Here is a 21,713-nt window from a genome sequence, read left to right on the forward strand (position 1 = left end):
TGCAGTAATCTCTTATGATCCTTAGTTATATTTCTGTGGTATTGATTCTAACTTTTTTCATTTCTGATTTTATTTATTCAGGTCTTCTCTTTCTTTTTCTTGATGAGTCTAGGCTAAAAGTTTATAAGTTTATCTTTTCAAAGAAGAAGTGTTTGGTTTCATTGATCTTTTCTGTTTCTTTGGTCTCTATTTCACCATTTATTCTCTGATCTTTATGCTTTATTTCCATTTACTAACTTTGGATTTTGTTTGTTCTTTTTCCAGTTCTTTTAGGTATATGATTTTATTTTTATTTGACATTTTTCTTATTTCCTGAGGTAAGCTTGTACTGCTATAAACTTCCCTGTTACAACTGCTTTTGCTGCATCTCTTATATTTTGCATCATTGTGTTTTAATTTTCATTTGCCTCCAGAATGTTCTTTCATCTTTGGTTTCTTCATTGATCCATTTGTTGTTTAGTTGTATATTGTTCAGCCTCCATTACTTGTGTTTTTTACATTTCTTTTTTCCTTGTAGGTAATTTCTTGTGACATAAAATTGTCAGAAAATTTTTTTTCCTTTTTTTTTTTTTTTGCCACGCAGCATGTGGAATATAAGCTCCCTGACCAGGATTGAACCCATTTCCCGTGTGTTAGAAGCACTGAATCTTGACCACTGAACCACCAAGATTCTTGATATGATTTCAATTTCCTTCCATTCAGTGAGACCTGTTTAGTGTTGTAGCATATGATCTATATTGGAGAATACTTCATGTGCACTTGAAAATATCGTGTGCTCTGCTGGTTTTTGGATGGAATGTTTCATATATATGTAAAATTCTTCTGGTCTAAAGTGTCATTTAAGCCTTGTATTTCCTGATTATTTTCTGTTTGAATGATCTGTCCACTAATGGAGTAGTAAAGTCCTCCACTATTGTTGTGTTACTGTTGATTTCTCTGTTAATGCTTGTTAATATTTGCTTTATATATTTAGATGCTTCAATGTTGAGTGTCTATATATTTATAATTCTAATATCTTCTTGGGTTGATCCTTTGATCATTACACAATGGCCTTCTTTGTCTCTTATTACAGTGTTTGCTTTGTGGTCTATTTTGTCTTATATAAGATTGCTACCCCAGATTTCTTTTGATTTCTATTTGCATGATATAATTTTTCCCATTGCCTCACTTTCAGTCTCTGTTTGTCTTTAGATCTGAAGTAAGTCTTTTTTAGGCAGCACACATATGTATGTATTTTGTATCTATTCATCCATTCTATGTCTTCTGATTAGAACATCTAGCCTATTAAAATTTAAAGAAATTATCGAAAGGTACATACTTTTGCTATTTTTTCTATTTGCTTTGTTTTTGTAGCTCTTTTTTATTCATTTCTTTTTCTTTTCCTGTCTTCCCTTGTGATTTGATGACTAGCTTTAGTATTTTGTTCAAGTTCCTTCCTTTTTATTTGTGTGTGTATATGTGTGTGTGTGTGTATCTAATATAGATTTTTGGTTTGTAGTTACCATGAGGTTTATATACAGCAATCTCTACATATGTGTGATTAAGTTCCTGATCTCTTAAGTTCAAATGCATTTTAAAAATCTGGTATTTTTATTTCCTCCCCCACTTTCACTGTTTTTGACATCATATTTTACATCTTGTTCTGTGTATTCTTAACTACTTGTTGTGGAGATAGATACTTTTACTACTTTTGCCTTTTGATCTTCCTACCAGCTTTATAGGTGGTTGATTTACTACCCTTCCTACATATTTGCCTTTACAAGTGAGTTTTTTCTTCTTGTAATTTTCATATTTCTAATTTTGGCTTTCTTTTCTTTTGCTTACAGAAGTCTTTTTTAACATTTCCTGTAAAGCTGGTTTGGTGGTGCTGAACTCTTTTAACTTTTGCTTGTTTGTAAAACTTGTGATCTCACCATCAAGTCTGAATGAAAGCCTTGCCAACCAGAGTTTTCTTAGTTGTAGGTTTTTCCCTTTCATCATTTTAAATATATCCTGTGACTTCCTTCTCGCCTGCAATTTTCTGTTGATAAGTCAGCCGATAGCTTTATCAAAGTTCCTTTGTATATAACTTACTATTTTTACCTGGCTGTTTTTAATATTCTCCCTTAGCTTTAACTTTTGTGATTTTAATTACAATATGCCTTGGTGCGGTCCTCTTTGCGTTGATCCTGTTTGGGACTCTCTGTGCTTATTGGACCTGTATATTTGTTTCCCATGTTAGGAAAATTTTCAGTTATTATGTCTTCAAATATATTCTCAGCCCCTTTATCTACTTCAATAATATGAATGTTAGACTGCTTGATGTTGTCCTTGAGTTCTATTAAACTGTCCTCGTTTCTTTTTTATTCTTTTTTCTGTTTAGCTTCAGTGATTTCCACTACTCTCTTCCACCTAGCTGATACATTCCTCTGTATCATCTAATCTACTGTTGATTCCTTCTAGTGTACTTTTTATTTCAGTTATTATATTCTTTATCTCTTTTTGTTTTCTTTTTATATTTTTAACTGTTAAAAACTTTCAACTTCTCTGTTCATCTAATTTTCTTCCAGGTTCTTTGAACAGTTTCAGTGGCTCAGTGGTAAAGAATCTGCCTGTCAGTGCAGGAGACATGGGTTCAATATCTGATGTGGGAAGATCCCTTGGAGAAGGAAATGCAATCCATTCCAGTATTCTTGCCTGGAAATCTCCATGGGCAGAGGAACCTGGCATGCTGTGGCCCATGGGGTTGCAAAGAGTTGGACACAATTTAGCGACTGAACAACCAACAACCAACAGTGATTATTACCTTATGCTCTTTATTGGGTAGATTTCTTATCGTTATCATCACTTTACTTAATTCTCCAGGAATTTTATCTTGTTCCTTATTTTGGAACATATTCTTATGTTGCCTCATTTTGCCTACTTTGCTGTATTTATTTCTATGTATATGGTAGGTTGGCTGTTTCCCAACCTTGGAGAAGATGCTTTTTTTGGGGGAGAGGGTGAGACATCCTATGCATCCAACAGTGTACTCCCCTCTGATCATCAGAACTATATGCCCCAGTGGTGCTCTCTCTGTGGTCTGTGTGTCCCTCTGCTGTCATGGGCTCACTACTGTGAGCAGTCTGCTAAGTGTGGCTGGCCCTTGGTCCACTTGATTGCCAGGCCTTGTCTTGTGTAGAAGTTGGTGCCAGATCATAAGGTGGCTTGCTACAGAGCCCTATCATGTCTCAGAACTAGTGCTGGCCCACTGGTGGTTGGAGCTGGGTTCTGTGGCAGAAGCTGTGGGACCAGGGATCCTGGATTTAATTTTGTCCTGGTGGTGGATGGGTCCAGTTCTTGATACAGCTGGATGTGGTGTTAGAGATGTCGCAAAGCTGTTGGATCCTAAGGAGTTCAAGGTGTCTTGGAGCTGGTGTTGGTCTGCTCGTAGGCAGAGCCAGGTTCTGGGGTCTCTGGTTGCAAGGCCGTGAGGGTCCTGGAGCTGGTGCTGGCCCTCTAGTCAGTGGGGCTAGTTCCTAACACTTCTTATTGTGAGATCAGGAGTGTCTCAAAGCTTGTGCTGCCTTTCTGGTGGGTGAGGTCAGATCCCAGGGTGAGTAGCTGAATTGTCCATGGTGTCTCAGAGCTGGTGTTGGCTTAGTGGTGGATGGGTTGTATCTTTACATGGCAGGCTGCAGGGCTCCCACAGTTCTGAGGCTTGTATCTGCCTGTTGGTGGTGGGTCTGTGTCCCTACCTGCCTAGTTTCTTGGCTGTGGGAGATCCAGTGCTGGTGCCAATGGTGCAATAGGTGGGGCCAGGTTCTGGCATGAAAAAGCTAAAGGGAATATTTCCAAATGGTGATTTCCAGCAACATTTTTCTCATAGCAGAACAAGCTTCTGCAAATTACTGTTCCCAGTGTCCTTGTCCCCAAGGTGAGCTCCAGTTTCTTCTTGTCTCTCTGGGAGGCTCTCCAAAAGCAGGGTGAGTCTTTCCCAGTCTCCTTTCACGCTGTCGCCTCTGACCTGTGTCCTCAACCATTTGCGATTTTGTGTGCATTCTTTAAAAGTGAAGTCTCTATTTCCCACACCCCTCTGGATCTCCCTTCCCAAGAGTAAGACCCACTGACTTTCAAGGCCAAATGTGCTGGGGCCTCATCTTCCCAGTGCAGGACCCCCAGGCTAGGGAGGTCTTCCCCTTGTTCCTTGGGAAGAACCTTGAAATTGTAATTATCCTCTCATTTGTGGGTTACCCATTTAGAAGTATGGGTCTTGGCTATATCATGCCTCCACCCTTTCTGCCCACCCTTTTCTGGTTTCCTCATTATAGCTTTAGTTGTAGAATATCTTTTCTGCTAATCTTCTGGTCTTTCTCATCAAAAGTGTATTGTATATAATGGTAATTATATATATATATATATATATAAAATTACCATGGGATTGCAAAGAGTCAGACATGGCTGAGTGACTGAACTGAACTAAATAATATATTGTACATGGTTTTAATTTTGGTATGTCTGTGGAAGGTGAATTCAATCTTCCTACTCCTCAATTTTGGTCATCCTCCAGGAAATGCCTATTTAATATCTTTTGAATTAACTATTTTCTATTGCAGCCATGAAATTAAAAGACGCTTACTCCTTGGAAGGAAAGTTATGACCAACATAGATAGCATATTAAAAAGCAGAGACATTACTTTGCCAACAAAGGTCCGTCTAGTCAAGGCTATGGTTTTTCCAGTGGTCATGTATGGATGTGAGAGTTAGACTGAAGAAAGCTGAGCGCCGAAGAATCAATGTTTTTGACCTGTGGTGTTGGAGAAGACTCTTGAGAGTCCCTTGGACTGCAAGGAGATTCAACCAGTCCATCCTAAAGGAGATCAGTCCTGGGTGTTCATTGGAAGGACTGATGCTGAAGCTGAAACTCCAATACTTTGGCCACCTCATGTGAAGAGTTGACTCGTTGGAAAAGACCCTGATGCTGGGAGGGATTGGGGGCAGGAGGAGAAGGGGACAACAGAGGATGAGATGGCTGGATGGCATCACTGACTCGATGGACATGAGTTTGGGTACTCAGGGAGTTGGTGATGGAGAGGGAGGTCTGGCGTGCTGCGATTCATGGGGTCGCAAAGAGACAGACACAACTGAGTGACTGAACTGAACTGAACTGATCCCACATTTAGTTTGGGAATTTACTTAGACCTGTCTTCTAGCTTGCTGATTCTCTCCTCAGCTATATGCAGTACTGATAAGCTCATCAAATATATTTTTTATTTCCATTATAGTGTTTTCGTTTTCCAGCATTTTCATTTGATCCTTGCTTAGAGGTTCTATTGCTCATCTTACATTAGCCACTGGTCTTGTGTGCTATTTATCTTTTTCATAAAAGCTTTTAACATCTTAATCACAATGATTTTAAATTCTCTGTCTGATAATTCCTACACTTGGGTCATATGTTCTTTGCTGGGTCTGGTTCTGATGCTTGCTTTGTTTTTCATGCTGTTTTTTCTTTTCTTGTTTTGTAATATATAATGTATAATTGTCTTGCCTTATTATTTTTCTTGAAAGCCAGAGATGATGTATTGAGTAATAAGAACAGACATAATTAGGCCTTTAGTGTAAAGTTTTGTGATAATTTAGCTGATTTTTTGCCCATGTTTAATGTTTGTAGTAGCTCCAAAGTGCCATAGGCTTCAAATTGCTCTAACATCACTTGTTTTAACTCATCTATTGACTTGGGGCTTCCTCTAAGTGCTTTCCTCAGAGAGAATTTGCATCTTGTAACTTTTCAGCTATATCCTCTGCTTAGAAACGTATTAGTCTGGTTGTAAGGGGTAGAAGGGGCTTTCCTGGTAGCTTGGCTGGTAAAGAATCCACCTATAGTGCAGGAGCCTGCTGTTCAATTCCTGGGTCAGGAAGATCTCCTGGAGAAGGGATAGGCTCCCACTTCAGTATTCTTGGGCTTCCCTGGTGGCTCGGATGGTAAAGAATCTGCCTGGAGTGCAGGAGACCTGGGTTTGATCCCTGGGTTGGGAAGATCCCCTGGAGGAGGGCATCACAACCCACTCCAGTATTCTTGCCAGGGGAATCCCCATGGACAGAGGAGCCTGGTAGGTTACAGTCCACGGGATCGCAAAGAGTTCGATACAACTGAGTAAGCACAGTACAGCACAAGATATGGAGGAAGGCAAACGTTCCATGATATTATGATCAAAGACCTGTGTCCCTGGGCTGTGAACTTCACAAATGTTACATAGTTTTGTTTTCTCAGCTTAATTGAGGCAGGAAGATACCTGTTAAAATGGGAGAAGTGCTCTTCCTCTAGATGGGATAGAGATATGATGGGACTTTGCTATCAAGAATCTTCTGAGCATATTTTACATATTTTACAATGGTTACTCTTCTCTACCCCTACCAGAGCCTTAAAAGGATCTTTCTCAGTTTTTTACCCTGAGAGCCTGGTGGGATTCCTGGAGTTAAATTTTACAAAATAGGGACCCACCTCATTATTACTCCTAGGAGTTTCTGACTCTTGGTAGTCCACATTCAACTCCCAGAAATTCCGTTTTTACCAACTCCAAGTTATGATTCTTTGCTCCTACGAGTTTTTGGCTTCGTATCTTCTACTTCAAATAGACAGGTCTGAGCTCTGGCTTTGGATCTGCCTATGTCTCTATACATGGACATCACCAGATGGTCAACACCGAAATCAGACTGATTATATTCTTTGCAGCCAAAGATGGAGAAGCTCTATACAGTCAGCAAAAACAAGACCAGGAGCTGACTGTGGCTCAGATCATGAACTCCTTATTGCCAAATTCAGACTTAAATTGAAGAAAGTAGGGAAAACCACTAGACCATTCAGGTATGACCTAAATCAAATCCCTTATGATTATACAGTGGAAGTGAGAAATAGATTTAAGGGCCTAGATCTGATAGATAGAGTACCTGATGAACGATGGAATGAGGTTCGTGACATTGTACAGGAGACAGGGATCAAGACCATCCCCATGGAAAAGAAATGCAAAAAAGCAAAATGGCTGTCTGGGGAGGCCTTACAAATAGCTGTGAAAAGAAGAGAAGCGAAAAGCAAAGGAGAAAAGGAAAGATATAAACATCTGAATGCAGACTTCCAAAGAATAGCAAGAAGAGATAAGAAAGCCTTCTTCAGCGATCAATGCAAAGAAATAGAGGAAAACAACAGAATGGGAAAGACTAGAGATCTCTTCAAGAAAATCAGAGATACCAAAGGAACATTTCATGCAAAGATGGGCTCGATAAAGGACAGAAATGGTATGGACCTAACAGAAGCAGAAGATATTAAGGAGAGATGGCAAGAATACACAGAAGAACTGTACAAAAAAGATCTTCACGACCCAGATAATCACGATGGTGTGACCACTGACCTAGAGCCAGACATCCTGGAATGTGAAGTCAAGTGGGCCTTAGAGAGCATCACTATGAACAAAGCTAGTGGAGGTGATAGAATTCCAGTTGAGCTATTCCAAATCCTGAAAGATGATGCTGTGAAAGTGCTACACTCAATATGCCAGCAAATTTGGAAACTCAGCAGTGGCCACAGGACTGGAAAAGATCAGTTTTCATTCCAATCCCAAAGAAAGGCAATGCCAAAGAATGCTCAAACTACTGCACAATTGCACTCATCTCACACGCTAGTAAAGTAATGCTCAAAATTCCCCAAGCCAGGCTTCAGCAATATGTGAACCGTGAACTTCCTGATGTTCAAGCTCATTTTAGAAAAGGAAGAGGAACCAGAGGTCAAATTGCCAACATATGCTGGATCATCAAAAAAGCAAGAGAGTTTCAGAAAAACATCTATTTCTGCTTTATTGACTATGCCAAAGCCTTTGACTGTGTGGATCACAATAAACTGTGGCAAATTCTGAAAGAGATGGGAATACCAGACCACCTGACCTGCCTCTTGAGAAATTTGTATGCAGGTCAGGAAGCAACAGTTAGAACTGGACATGGAACAACAGACTGGTTCCAAATAGGAAAAGGAGTTTGTCAAGGCTATATATTGTCACCCTGTTTATTTAACTTATATGCAGAGTACATCATGAGAAACGCTGGGCTGGAAGAAACACAAGCTGGAATCAAGATTGCCTGGAGAAATATCAATAACCTCAGATATGCAGATGATGCCACCCGTATGGCAGAAAGCGAAGAGGAACTAAAAGGCCTCTTGATGAAAGTGAAAGTGTAGAGTGAAAAAGTTGGCTTAAAGCTCAACATTCAGAAAACGAAGATCATGGCATCTGGTCCCATCACTTCATGGGAAATAGATAGGCAAACAGTGGAAACAGTGTCAGACTTTATTTTTGGGGGCCCCAAAATCACTGCAGATGGTGACTGCAGCCATGAAATTAAAAGACACTTACTCCTTGGAAGGCAAGTTATGACCAACCTAGATAGCGTATTCAAAAGCAGAGACATTACTTTGCCAACAAAGGTTCATCTAGTCAAGGCTATGGTTTTTCCTGTGGTCATGTATGGATGTGAGAGTTGGATTGTGAAGAAGGCTGAGCGCCGAAGAATTGATGCTTTTGAACTATGGTGTTGGAGAAGACTCTTGAGAGTCCCTTGGACTGCAAGGAGGTCCAACCAGTCCATTCTGAAGGAGATCAGCCCTGGGATTTCTTTGGAAGGAATGATGCTAAAGCTGAAACTCCAGTACTTTGGCCACCTCATGCGAAGAGTTGACTCATTGGAAAAGACTGTGATGCTGGGAGGGATTGGGGGCAAGAGGAGAAGGGAATAACAGAGGATGAGATGGCTGGATGGCATCACTGACTCGATGGACGTGAATCTGAGTGAACTCCGGGAGTTGGTGATAGACAGGGAGGCCTGGCGTGCTGCGATTCATGGGGTCGCAAAGAGTCGGACACGACTGAGCAACTGATCTGATCTGATCTGATCTGATGTCTCTAGATTGGTGGTTTGCCTTGTGACCTCAGTTCTCTGATGGTGCAAGAGAAGTTGATTTATAGCTTGTTCAGCTTTCTGGGAAGGATGAGAGTTACAATTTCCAAGTTACTTTTGAGCTAAAACCAGACATTAATAATTGTTCTTCTGATCTGAGGCTATTTCCTGAGGAATTCCCTTTGTTCCCCTCTTGTATGAGAATCTTGGATCCCTAATTCATTTTTTTCTTGGTAAACTTATTTTAGTGGACTCTTTCCAGTATCTTCCCAGGAAAGAGTGCCCAGGAGTAAAATTTTTAAGACTTTTGAAAATTTGAAATCTGCAGTTGAAAATTCTATTCTATCCTCAGGTTTGAGTCACATGTTGACTCTACAGAGAACTTGAGGCTATAAAAAAATTCCTTAAGAATTTTGATGACTTAACCCCATTTCCTTCTGGTTTCTAATGCTTTTTTTGGATAAATCTAATGCCATCATTATTTCCAGTCTTTTGTGTTAAAAAAAAACTTTCAAAAATTTTTCTTCCTTGCTTTCTAAAATTTCACTGTCATATATCTTTTGTTGTGGGGGTTTTTTATTCCTTATGTTGAGTCCTTGATGGACTCTAATTTTAAGACTTTTTAAGTATGTCTTTGAAAATTTTCTCCTAGTTTTTTTTATCTTCCATTCCTATTATTTTGGATGTTTATTTTTCTGCTCAAATCTGTTCTTTTTTGCTCTTTTATCATTTTGATCTACTTTCTGGGAGACTTCTTCAAATTTGTGTTTCAACTCTTCTATGAATTTTGTGTATGTGTGTGTGTGTTTACATGTTTTTAATCTGGTCATCTGAATATGCCTTTTTTTTTCTCACTTCATGGATTGTCTTTTAACACTGTGAAGATTTTATTATAGTTTTTATTGGAGATTTCCCCACTCTGGGTTGATTTTTTTTTTCTTTTGCATTTTTTTAGATCCTTGACTCCCCACTCTTATTTAAGATTGAAGCCTAACAAAGAAGCCAGTGGGTCTGTGTGAGTTGACTTTATCTACTGATGGGATTCACCACAGGGTGTGAGGTAGGGATATGGCTATTTGGATGGAGACCTCCTGCATATATCACAATCTGTAGGTCTTCTTCTTTGTGCTGGTCAGTCTCTCTAGAAAGCTGATCTCTTATGTTAAGCCAGGCTACAGGATACGACTGTTCCTAGAGACATTACTTCCTTCTAAAGACTTTCAAACAAACCTCTTATTTTCTTTCATCCATTACTTACAGAGCCTTTGAAGAACTCCATCGTGCCAATTAGTTTGACTCTTGTTGGCTTCAATCTATATTGCTCTATCCTGTGTGCCTACACACACACACACACACACACACACACACACACAATATCACTTGAAGGCCTAGAGTTTTCTCCATTCTGATAAATCAGTTATCACTCTTCAATTGCTTACTTGCTTGTGAACTTCTTGACATCATTTTTCTCTTTATGCATCCTTTCCTTTCCTCTTGTTTTTTTTTTTTTTTTTTGAGTTTATGCCTCTTTTATTCCTTTATTGTCCTTTTAGTGGGGTCACAAGATGGAGTGAAGATAAGCAAATGCATTTATTCAGTCTTTCTCACACTACAACCCTATTTACTTTGGTATTATAACTTGTTGTGAAAAGGGCATGGTTTTGGCTTTTATCTCTTCATTCCAAGTCATTCTGACAACAAGAACTTGAGAGGAGACTGAAGAAAGGATGACATTTTTGAATTTTTAATCTTCTAATGAGATACTTCTATGTGACTATTAATATTTCTCTACATACCATTAGTGTCCAAGCTAACTTGTAAGTTGCACCTGACCCATTCACTCTGATTATCTTTCTGCATTTTGGTCTCTCTTGACTGTTCAATGAGAGGGGCTCTTTTTCTCTCTCTTCTCCATGGCTTCAGTTCTGTGATGGATGTATCTTAGACCACTTTCAGAACTCCAATGTCACAAAAGTGCTGCCCATCAAGTTTACTTATGGTATCAGGTAGTTTTGCCCATGGTGTTTACATGATGTTTACTGGTCCAGTAAAAGACATTTATAGAGCAAAGCCCGCTTGTGTGTACTCAGATGCTGAACTATAAAACAACACCTAAACTGCCTACTAAAAGTCATATAAGCCAAAGAGCTAAATATAAGGTAAAATATTTTATTTAAAACATTAAACATGGAGGTTTATACCTTTCCTTAAACAGTGCTGCCTTAGCAACAGCTGGAATAAATTAGAAATGCTCAGATTTATCAAGAAAGGAATCAAGCAACAATTGTTGAGTATGTATGTGTTCAAGCCTGAGATGGCACCTGGAGGAACATGAAAAAAATGTAAAATATTGTTTCTGCTCTTCCCCAGACATTGATCCTCCTTTGGATGAAAAGTATAGGCTTGTCATTTGATACATGAGACCCAATATTCTTACTACCCCATTGCTGAGACAAAGTTACATATGAAAAATGCTAGCAACAGAACACGACACATCTAATGTTTAATCATCTGTCAGAGACAGGTAACTCTACAGACATTCAGATCAGGAGGTCAAAGGGAATAGAAGCAGAAATCAGAAACGTTTAATGAGTTCCTACTCACAAAGTCTATGTTTTAGGTGATCTGGGAACACATAGAGGGAGAAATCCCCAGCACCTTGGATTGGCCTTCAATGATGCACTGTATTTGTATGGAGGGAGAAAAAAAGATATCCCATACAAGAAGTATAAGGACCACAAAACACAGTGACAAAAGAGATGCCTGTGAGACTTGGAAGGGGGACAGGCAATGGTCTGCCTAGATTCAAGTGTTCAAGCTCCAGAGAAGCAGATAATGAGGCTGGATTGTAGGGAAATAGAATCTTAATTTTCAGAAGAAGGAAAAACAGCACACTGCATCACAGAAGCCCCTCAGTTTAAGGCACAACTTTGCTGCATTTTTAAATGATGTTAAATAGGGGAACATTCACACAGACCCTTCATAACCATACCATATTTGTGGTTTCTGTCCTATTGATTTGTAGCCCTTAAATTGGAATAGGCGTATCCCTTGGACTAGCGGGGGGAAAAGAGAAATTAGGATAGTCTGGGTTCGATTTAAATCACTGAAACAAAGGAGGCATATGATTTATCCAGTCTGGCAACTATGGGACACGTTTCCCTGGCCCCTTGGACCACCCCCGTTCCCTGAATCCCCTTCCCAGAGCAGAAGAAAGTGGGTTGGGTATTTTGCCGGACTTCAGGTAATCATCATTTTAAAGACTCTGGATTAGGTTCCACTGTGTAAGATGTAACTTTGGGGTTTCACGCTTTTTCGTCTCTCTTGATTTGCCTAAAGTAAGTAGGAGGTATTTCTGGGGCATGCTTGCAGGCGGAGGGCAGTGGGCTTTGGAGGGAGGATGAAACTTTGGTGGTGATTTTTGATCAATAACTTTCCATCAACTTCTTAAGTCCCATCTCTCAGTAGATAAAGATGCATCAGGCCACCTAACAGTCACTGTAGATTTGAGGGACGCGGTAGCCAAAGTGGGCTTGAGCAGCTGAAACTATGGCCTTAAATTGTGATCTCCTGACGACGAAGGCGACCCCGGTAGCAGGCTGCGGGATTTCTTTGTCCCTGCACACTTCATGCTTGACGCGATGCCTAAGCAAACAGTACAGGCAGCCGCTAGGAGGTAGCCGCGCTATTCGCCCGGCCACCAGTGGTCGCAGACACTAAGGGTCTCTGGACTCCGCCGGCCCAGGCGGGTGGCGCTTTTCCAAGGTCGGGGTTGCGATAAGCTGGTCGTTTGAGCTAGAAAGACGTCGAGGAACAGACGGCCCTGTCGTCTAACAGGGAGAGAAGGCGACCGGGCCTCCAAGGCATTGTCACGTCCGTCCCGAGGTCGGCTCGCTTGGCTACCAGCCGACCTCACATCTGGATGCGGCAGCGCCTTTCCCCGCAGGGCGGAGGCGAAGCGGAGGACCCCGGGGTGCAAGTACCTCCTCGTGAGCGCGCGCGGGCCCGCGAGCCCGCGAGCGTGTGTGCCCGCCTGTGCGCGCGCACGGGGACCACGGGAGCCGCGGCTTCGGGACCGGGGAATGGGGGTGGGGGCCCAGCAAGGACTCAATCTCCGCCGGCCTCCTCGCGCCTCACTGCGGGTTAATAACCAACCAGTTAGAGAGAGCCGAGCGTGACGGCGGCGGGGTGACAGCCCCAGCGAGCCGGCTGCGTGTCGGAGGGTCAGACTGTCCGCCAGCTTCGGCCACGCTCAGGGATTTGAATATATACATTTTGGGGGAGGGGGGTTATTATTTATTGTTTTTATTTTATTGTTTGCCTCTACCTCCGGAGGGACCAGAGCAGGAGAGGGGGGTTCTTTCTCCAGCCGAGCGTCGCGGATCTGAACGGGTCAAAAGAGGCAATTTTGCGGGTGGGGGAAGGAGGGGAGACCTTGATTTCCACCAATCCCCGGGCGTGTGTCTGCGAAGTCCCGGGCGCCGCGGAAGGCTGCGGCGCGCCGCTGAATTCACTGATGAGAGCGAGTTCTTTTCTTCTCCGGGAGGGGTGGGGAGCGGGGGTCCTGGCAAGCCAGGAGGAGAAGCCCGGGGCGGGCTAGCGGTCCCGGCCGCCGTGGAAATTTCCAAGGACTTGGCGCGTCTAGGGGGCGGCGTGGGGCGGGCGGGGGGGCCCTGGCGGCGCAGCAGAGCGGGAGGCGGGGAGAGGCGGCGAAGGGCGCAGGAGCATCGCTCGGAAAGGGACGCCGCGGGCCAGATGTCTGGGAGGGAGCCGAGCCTCTCCCCGGACCCACGCCGAGGGCGACGGTGATGCTGCAGAACTGGCGGGAGCAACACCCCGCCGCCGCCCCCCACCCCCTGTCCCCGCGCTCTCGGAGACCCCGGCGCCCGCCTTCTGCAGGGAGAAACGACCATGGCCGTAGCTCGTGACTTGCTCCCCGGCTACTTACCCTAGCAAGATATCCTTGAAAAAGTTGCATTGGAAAAAAACATCTTTGCCCTGACCTTTGGGGTCCTGGGCGCCCAAGGAGCGGGCGTCCCAGTGCGTGCAAGAAAGCGGAAGGTGTGTGTGAATGGAGGGCCGGCGTGGGGGGAACCCTCCGCTGCCGCTGCGCCTAGCCTGGTGCTGAGGCTCCGGCCCTCGCCCCCAACCCCCACCCCGGGACCCCGGAGCTGCGATGAGCCCCTGCGGGCGGGCCCGGCGACACACATCCAGAGGGGCCATGGCCGTCCTGGCGTGGAAGTTCCCGCGGACCCGGCTGCCCGTGGGAGCCAGTGCCCTCTGCGTTGTGGTCCTCTGTTGGCTCTACGTCTTCCCTGTCTATCGGCTGCCGGACGAGAAGGAGATCGTGCAGGGAGTCCTGCAACAGGGCACTGCGTGGAGGAGGAACCGGACGGCCGCCGGAATCTTCAGGTACTCCTGCCCTCGCGGCTCCACCCCACTCGTGTCCTTTCCTCCCCGGGGCGCCGAGGACAGGGTCACCGGAGAGGACTGCCTCGCAGCGGCCCTTTCTTCCGGATCTTCTTATCCTTCTGCCCTTTCTTTGTCGTTCCCCAACCTGGAGACGGTAGTCAGGGGGCCCTTCCCCAGCCCTTAACCCCCAGAGATGTGCGGACACCTGCCCTGGCCATGAAAAGTCTTTTCGCCTTTCTTCCCAAGCCTGACTGGTAGTCAGCGATTTGCCGATGACCGAGGGGAAGAAAAAGCTAGGCTAACTTTGTCCCTTGAACTTAATGAGAATGTATCTTAGGCTCTGTAGAAGTTCAGAGCAGTGGAGAACTAGAAGCAGGTACCAGGCATCTTCCTGGGGTTTGGTGAATGGTTGGTAAGAGAAGTCACTAACGAGGGAGTCGTGGACAGTGAAAACATGGACACCCAGCCTGGCTCCGCTGCTTTGTGCAGTGAGCCCATAATAAACACAGGACACTCGTTGATAACCCTATCTGCTAAAGAGTCAGGGACTAGGTGATTTTTATTGGGGCTTTATCAACTTTCTAATAATGGATATTATATCCTCATTGTACCCTCTCCGCCCCCCAAACTAAATCTTCAGAAGGAGGAGTTAATTTCCCCCAAGGTCAGGTACCTTTGCGGGATCAGGGCTGAAATTTTTGTCACATAAAGCAATTTTGCTCGGCTTAAACGGTGGCTGTATTCTGGTGACCGGGAGATTGCTTTAGGCAGGGGGTTGAACTCAGAAAACACACAGAACTAAAACCAGCTTGGAAATCAGAACTCTGAGGATCACTCAGAGGTCGAAGTTTCCCTTCCTTTCTGGGACGTTCAGCCTAAGGGTCTAAAAATGAGTTCTTGGCGGGAAGACTGGAGGTAAGGCTGACCTGCTTCCCTCTGCTGCTTCTCAGTCCTCCTGGTCATGTTGAAGGGACACCCTGGTGCTTCTCTCACTGTCAGGGGCCCCTTTCACCTTCAGTCCCTTCAGCTGAAGATGATGCCCTTGGCTCTTCCAGGGATGGTTGCGGTCTAGGGATATGGAGGGGGTAGACAGTGCTTTCCTATGCGGAGCAAAGGAGTATAGGGCCAGGTGAGAACCAACTGAAACAGTTTCACAGCTGTTACAAATGCTCAGAAACATCTGTAAATTAAACAAGAAAACAAACAAACTTTGAAAACATATGGTTTCCCTCCCTTTCTCAGGCCTGCTCCTGAAAAGAAGGTCAAAGAGGTAACAGCCAATCCTTGCAGGGAAAGGCAGCGGAATTCTCTAAACTGGGAATTTCCTTTGCTCTCTTCAGAATTCTGCTATCATTAAGTTTAAAAATAACTCCACTCCCCTTAAAAATATATAAGAGCTCATTTTCTCTCACCTTCACGATATTGATTGTTTTACTCAAAGGGCATAGCATGCAGCAGTTCTTTGCTCTAAAGACAGAAAGCACTTTCATTTCAAGTACTATAAGGAAATGAGTTCAGAACTTCCCATTCGTTTGCAATGAATGAGCCCATTTTTTTGTATAGGAGGAGTAAGAATGAAGCTCTGTTAGAGACTGGATTTCTTTCGGAGGACATCATCAAGAGGAAAATGCTTCATTTTCTGAGAAGCCCAGGCGGGTTGTTCCTGAGACACACTTGCCTCTTACTGTCTGTAGCCTGGGGTGATGTTCAGTGTGCTTGGCTGGCATGTGGGCTAGTCTCTCTGTGCAGAGAATTACTTATGAAAATCCACATGAATTTGAGCAGACTCAGGGAGATGGTGGAGGACAGGGAAGTCTGGCATGCTGCAGTCCATGGGGTCGCAAAGAGTCGGACATGACTTAGCGACTGAACAAGGACAACAAATAAAAACTGCCTGAACACATGTCCCTCAAAGTTAGTATTTATAAAACTGTGTAAGAGGTACCGTTGAATGCATGCTGCTTGACTCAGGCAGTAAAGAATCTATTTGCCATGCAGGAGACCTGAGTTTGACCCCTGGGTCAGGAAGATCCCCTGGGTAAGGGAATGGCAACTCACTCCAGTATTCTTGCCTGGAGAATCCTATGGACAGAAGAGCTTGGCGAGCTGAAAAAGAGTTTGGGCTTCAGAGTCGAATCCTGAGTTTATCCTAGACTGCCATGACTAGGTAAACAGCAGAGTATCTTCAGCAAATTACTGTATCTTTTTGAGTTTTAGTTTCATTATGAGTAAATGGAGATAATAACATCTACCTGGCAGAGTTGGTGTAAAGTTTAAATAGGAAAAAAAAAAAAAAAAAACCAACACTGCCCAGTGTCTGGTACATATAATCAGTCAGTAGTATCATTCCAGTTGTTATAAATTGTAAGTTGTATATGTTACAACTTAAATAAGGGCACTTGGCCAGGCCAAAAGAACTTGGAATGTTTCACCTGGCAGATTTGCAAAGAATCATTATTAGTCCTAATATGCCCCACTGCCCTCCCCACCCCACCCCGACACTTTACACTGAAGCTAATAAACAGGGAGGAGGATTTTGAAAGATAGTCAAAATATCATTGTTTGTTAAGTCTTTTTTTTTTCTACTCTGAATGATTAATTGATTTTTTAACATCTGGATCATTAGTATGTATATAGTAGTGTTGTTCAGTCGCTCAGTTGTGTCTGACTCTTTGTGACCCCATGGACTGCAGCACGACAGGCCTCCCTGTCCATCACCATTTCCCGGAATTTGCTCAAATTCATTTCTATTGAGTCGGTGATGCCATCCAAGCATTTCATCCTCTGTTGTACCCTTCTCCTCCTGCCCTCAATCTTTCCCAGCATCAGGGTCTTTTCTGATGAGTCAGCTCTTCGCATCAGGTGGTCAAAGTATTGGAGTTTCAGCTTCAGCATCAGTCCTTTCAATGAATATTCAGAATTATTTCCCTTAGGATTGACTGGTTTGATCTCCTTGCCACCCAGGGACTCTCAAGAGTCTTCTCCAGCACCACAGTTCAAAAGCACCAATTCTTTGGCGCTCATCGTTCTTTATGGTCCAGCTCTCACATCCATACATGACTACTGGAAAAACCATAGCTTTGACTACACGGACCTTTGTTGGCAGAGTGACGTCTCTACTTCTTAATACACTGTCTACGTTTGTCATGTGGTGGTGGTTTAGTTGCTAAGTCGTGTCCAACTCTTGCGACCCCATGGACTGTAGCCTGCCAGGCTCCTCTATTCATGGGATTCTCCAGGCAAGAATACTGGAATGGATTGCCATTTCCTTCTCCAGGGGATCTTCCTGACCCTGAAATCAACCCGGGGTCTCCTGCATTGCAGGCAGATTCTTTACTGACTGAGCTATGAGGGAAGCATTGTGAGCTATGACATTTGTCATATGTTTGTTAAATATGAAACAGGTCAGCCAGAAGCCTTTGTTGTGTTAAGGAGACACAACTTTGGCAAACAGGTATCTGTGTTTTCCAGTCTGACAAATCTTCTGCACAAATACAAACACGTGTACATAAATGTACAATGTACACATATGTGTGGGGATATACACACATTTATCCATAAACCATGGAATGATGTATGTATATGTATTGACATAAATACATATATTCATATATGTGTGCATGCACGCTACGTCTTTGTGATGCTATGAACTGTAGCCCACCAGGCTCCTCTGTCCATGGGTTTCTCCAGGCGAGAATACTGGAGTGAGTTGCCATGCCTTCCTCTAGGGGATCTTCCTGATCCATGGATTGAATCCACAGCTCCTGCGGCTCCTGCATTGCAGGTGATTCTTTACCACTGAGCCACCTGGGAAGCCCGTATTCATATACACACACATGCAAATAATTGCAGCCAGTCAGTCAACCCATATTTAATGAGTGACTACAGTGCACCGGATATGAGTTAGGATAGCAGTGGACAGGATGGACAGCTGCTTTCTCTGAGACAGCTTACCTCCTCCTGGGTGGTGACTGACAAAAACATATGAGGAAAGAATGGGATGGTCTTGAAGTCTTGTAAAATCCTGTGAGGACAAAAGAAAGTGTTTGCTTAGGTTTATAAGCATCAGAATTTCAGATTCCATTTTGCCTTTTGTGCTTCCACTTACTTTTGTGATTTTCTTCTCCAAGCTTAGAGCTTGTTAAGTGCTGATCCCTCAGAGGGGAACTTTGACAAATCCCCCCTGAGGATGAGGAGCAGCAAGAAAGCAACCAAGCTTTAGGAGTGTTGCTAAACAGAAAGTTTCCCTCTCATCCACATAGCGGTAGAAAATACATAAATCAGTTCACCCTATCACAGAAACTTAAACTTTCTAGGCAACTCGTGCTGCTTCTGATTAAACAGTCAGGTAGTATGTTCTGTGTTGTGTGCTCAGTCATGTCCTGTTCTTTGGGACCCCATGGACTGCAGCCCACCAGGCTCCTCTGTCCATGGGATTTCCCAGACCAGAATACCAGAGTGGGTTGCCATTCCTTTCTCCAGGGGATCTTCCCTGATCCAGGAATTGAACCCGCGTTTCCTGCATCTCTTGCATTGGCAGGTGGATTCTCTACTGCTGAGCCACTTGGAAGGTCCTTAAGTAGCATGAGGAGAGTGGCATTTGTCTCTTCTGTCAGGTCCTTACCCATTGTGTTTGTTCCTCAGAAATAAGCTTCTGTTCCAGGTTTACATGCAAGGCTTTATTCTTGGCACCTGACGTGGTAACAGTGACAGCAAAGCCAAAGAATTATTAGGCCCTGTTATGCGCATGGCACTATGTTCAGTTCAGTTCAGTTGCTCAGTCCTGTCCGACTCTTTGCGACCCCATGGACTGCAGGATGCCAGGCCTCCCTTTCCATCACCAACTCCTGAAGTTTACTCAGACTCATGTCCATTGAGTCGGTGATGCCATCCAACCATCTCATCCTCTGTCGTCTCCCTCTCCTCCTGCCTCCAATCTTTCCCAGTATCAGGGTCTTTTCACATGAGTCAGCTTGTTGCATCAGGTGGCCACAGTACTGGAGTTTCAGCTTCAGCATCAGTCCTTCCAATGAATATTCAGGACTGATTTCCTTCAGGATGGGATGGTTGGATCTCCTTGCAGTCCAAGGGACTCTCAAGAGTCTTCTCCAACACCACAGTTCAAAAGCATCAATTCTTCGGTGCTCAGCTTTCTTTATGCCCCAACTCTCACATCCATACATGACTACTGGAAAAACCATAGCCTTGACTAGACGGACCTTTGTTGGCAAAGTAATATCTCTGCTTTTTAATATGCTGTCTAGGTTAGTCGTAACTTTCTTTCCAAGGAGTAAGCGTCTTTTAATTTCATGGCTGCAGTCACCATCTGCAGTGATTTTGGAGCCCCCCAAAATAAAGTCTGCCACTGTTTCCACTGTTTCTCCATCTATTTGCCATGAAATGATGGGGCTGGATGCCATGATCTTAGTTTTCTGAATGTTGAGCTTTAAACCACTTTTTTCACTCTCCTTTTTCACTTCATCAAGAGGCTCTTTAGTTCTTCTTCACTTTCTGCCATAAGGGTGGTGTCATCTGCATATTTGAGGTTATTGATATTTCTCCCGGCAATCTTGATTCCAGCTTGTGCTTCATCCAGTCCAGCATTTCTCATGATGTACTCTGCATATAAGTTAAATAAGCAGGGTGACATTTCCCGATTTGGAATCAGTCTGTTGTTCCATGTCCAGTTCTAACTGTTGCTTCCTGACCTGCATACAGATTTCTCAGGAGGCAGATCAGGTGGTCTGGTATTCCCATCTCTTGAAGAATTTTCCAGAGTTTGTTGTGATCCACACAGTCAAAGGCTTTGGCATAGTCAATAAAGCAGAAATAGATGTTTTTCTGGAATTCTCTTGCTTTTTCGATGATCCAGCAGATGTTGGCAATTTGATCTCTGGTTCCTCTGCTTTTTCTAAAATCAAGTTGAACATCTGGAAGTTTACGGTTCACATATTGTTGAAGCCTGGCTTGGAGAATTTTGAGCATTACTTTACTAGTGTGTGAGATGAGTGGAATTATGCAGTAGTTTGAACATTCTTTGGCATTACCTTTCTTTGGGATTGGAATGAAAACTGACCTTTTCCAGTCCTGTGGCCACTGCTGAGTTTTCCAAATTTGCTGGCATATTGAGTCCAGCACTTGCACAGCATCATCTTTTAGGATTTGAAATAGTTCAACTGGAATTCCATCACTTCCACTAGCTTTGTTCATAATGATGCTTCCTAAGGCAGTATGTTAAGTGTTTAAATATCCTGTCTGATTTAATTCTCCTAAGAATGTTATATAAATGGGTACAGTACTATCCATTGTTTACAAAGATAAATGTGCCCTGGTCCCTGCCATCAAGGGACTTGCTGTCATCCTGTGCGACAGGCATATATGTATTTAATCAACCAATGTCTTGGCAATAGAGCTGTTAAAGGGAGACAGCATAACAGAGTGAAAAATTTAGCAGATTGTGGAGCTGTCAGCAAATGCTTGGAGTTCCCTGTCTGGTTGTATGACCACTGGTAAGTTCAACTCTCAGAGCTTCACCATCCCTGTTTGTAAAATGGGGCTTGTAGTCATTTCTTACAGGTTTATTGTGAAAGTTACCTGATAGCATACAGATAGCACTTAAAAGGACGTTGCTTGCTTCGTACCTCTGTTTAATAAGTGATCCTTGCAACAGTCAAAATAGAAAGCAAAGGGCTGGGGAAATTCACAGAACTTGGCGCTTGATTCTGGGGAAGGAGGGAAGCTGAAAGGAAGTGGTATTTGTACTCAGGCTTGAAGGTTGTTAGGATAGGGGAGTAGTGAGAGAGGGCAAAAGATGTTCCGGGCAGAGAGGACACCAGTAGTGAGAGCGGAAGGGTGGCGAAGGGTCAGGTGTGTGCTTCCTGCCTGGAAAGTCTTTAAGTTGCTAGTCTTTAAGTCTTTAAGCAGTTATAGCTTTCTGCACGTTCCTTTCTGTCCTTGTGTTTAATCTATGGTTTCCAGAAGCTTTGGGTGTTTCCACAGCTGCCCTGGTGAGTGCAGAAGGGCATTGGGTGGTGGTAGTGAGGGGATGAGAGGCGGGGTGCAGACGTCTGTGCATATGGAATGTAGGTTCATCTTTGTTAAGTGTGGAATTCGTGGAATTCACTGCAAAGGTCATTTAGGAAGACAATGGTTTCATAAATTTGGTGCTTAATGAAAATAAGCTGCCATTATGTTGCAGATTCACACGTGAAAAAACTTGACCAGCAATGACCGTGGTGGGGTCAGTTTAGTCAGTAAGTCATGTCTGACTCTTTTGACCCCATGGACTGTAGCCCTGCAGGCTCCTCTGTCCATGGAATTTCCCAGGCAAGAATAATGAAGTGGGTAGCCATTTCCTTCTCCAAAATAGCAAAAATAAGTCATGAACATTGCTTGGACTC

The 21,713-nt window shown here is 43.6% G+C and overlaps 1 protein-coding gene across 2 annotated transcripts in view; it reads left to right on the forward strand.

Annotated features, from left to right (window-relative positions):
- Positions 1-13,202: 13,202 nt before the first annotated feature.
- The window catches only part of ST8SIA1 (ST8 alpha-N-acetyl-neuraminide alpha-2,8-sialyltransferase 1), a 183,018-nt gene continuing 174,507 nt past the window's right edge, over positions 13,203-21,713 (forward strand). For both annotated transcript variants that reach the window (XR_009736594.1, XM_061417657.1), the window contains exon 1: positions 13,203-14,313. Coding sequence is in view for 1 of the 2 variants with exons in the window: in XM_061417657.1 (XP_061273641.1) it covers positions 14,078-14,313 (236 nt within the window). In the remaining variant the exon portion in view is untranslated. The remainder of the gene's footprint in view (positions 14,314-21,713) is intronic.

The sequence above is a fragment of the Bos javanicus genome, chromosome 5 (genome assembly GCF_032452875.1).
Source record: "Bos javanicus breed banteng chromosome 5, ARS-OSU_banteng_1.0, whole genome shotgun sequence".
Taxonomy (NCBI): Eukaryota; Metazoa; Chordata; class Mammalia; order Artiodactyla; family Bovidae; genus Bos; species Bos javanicus.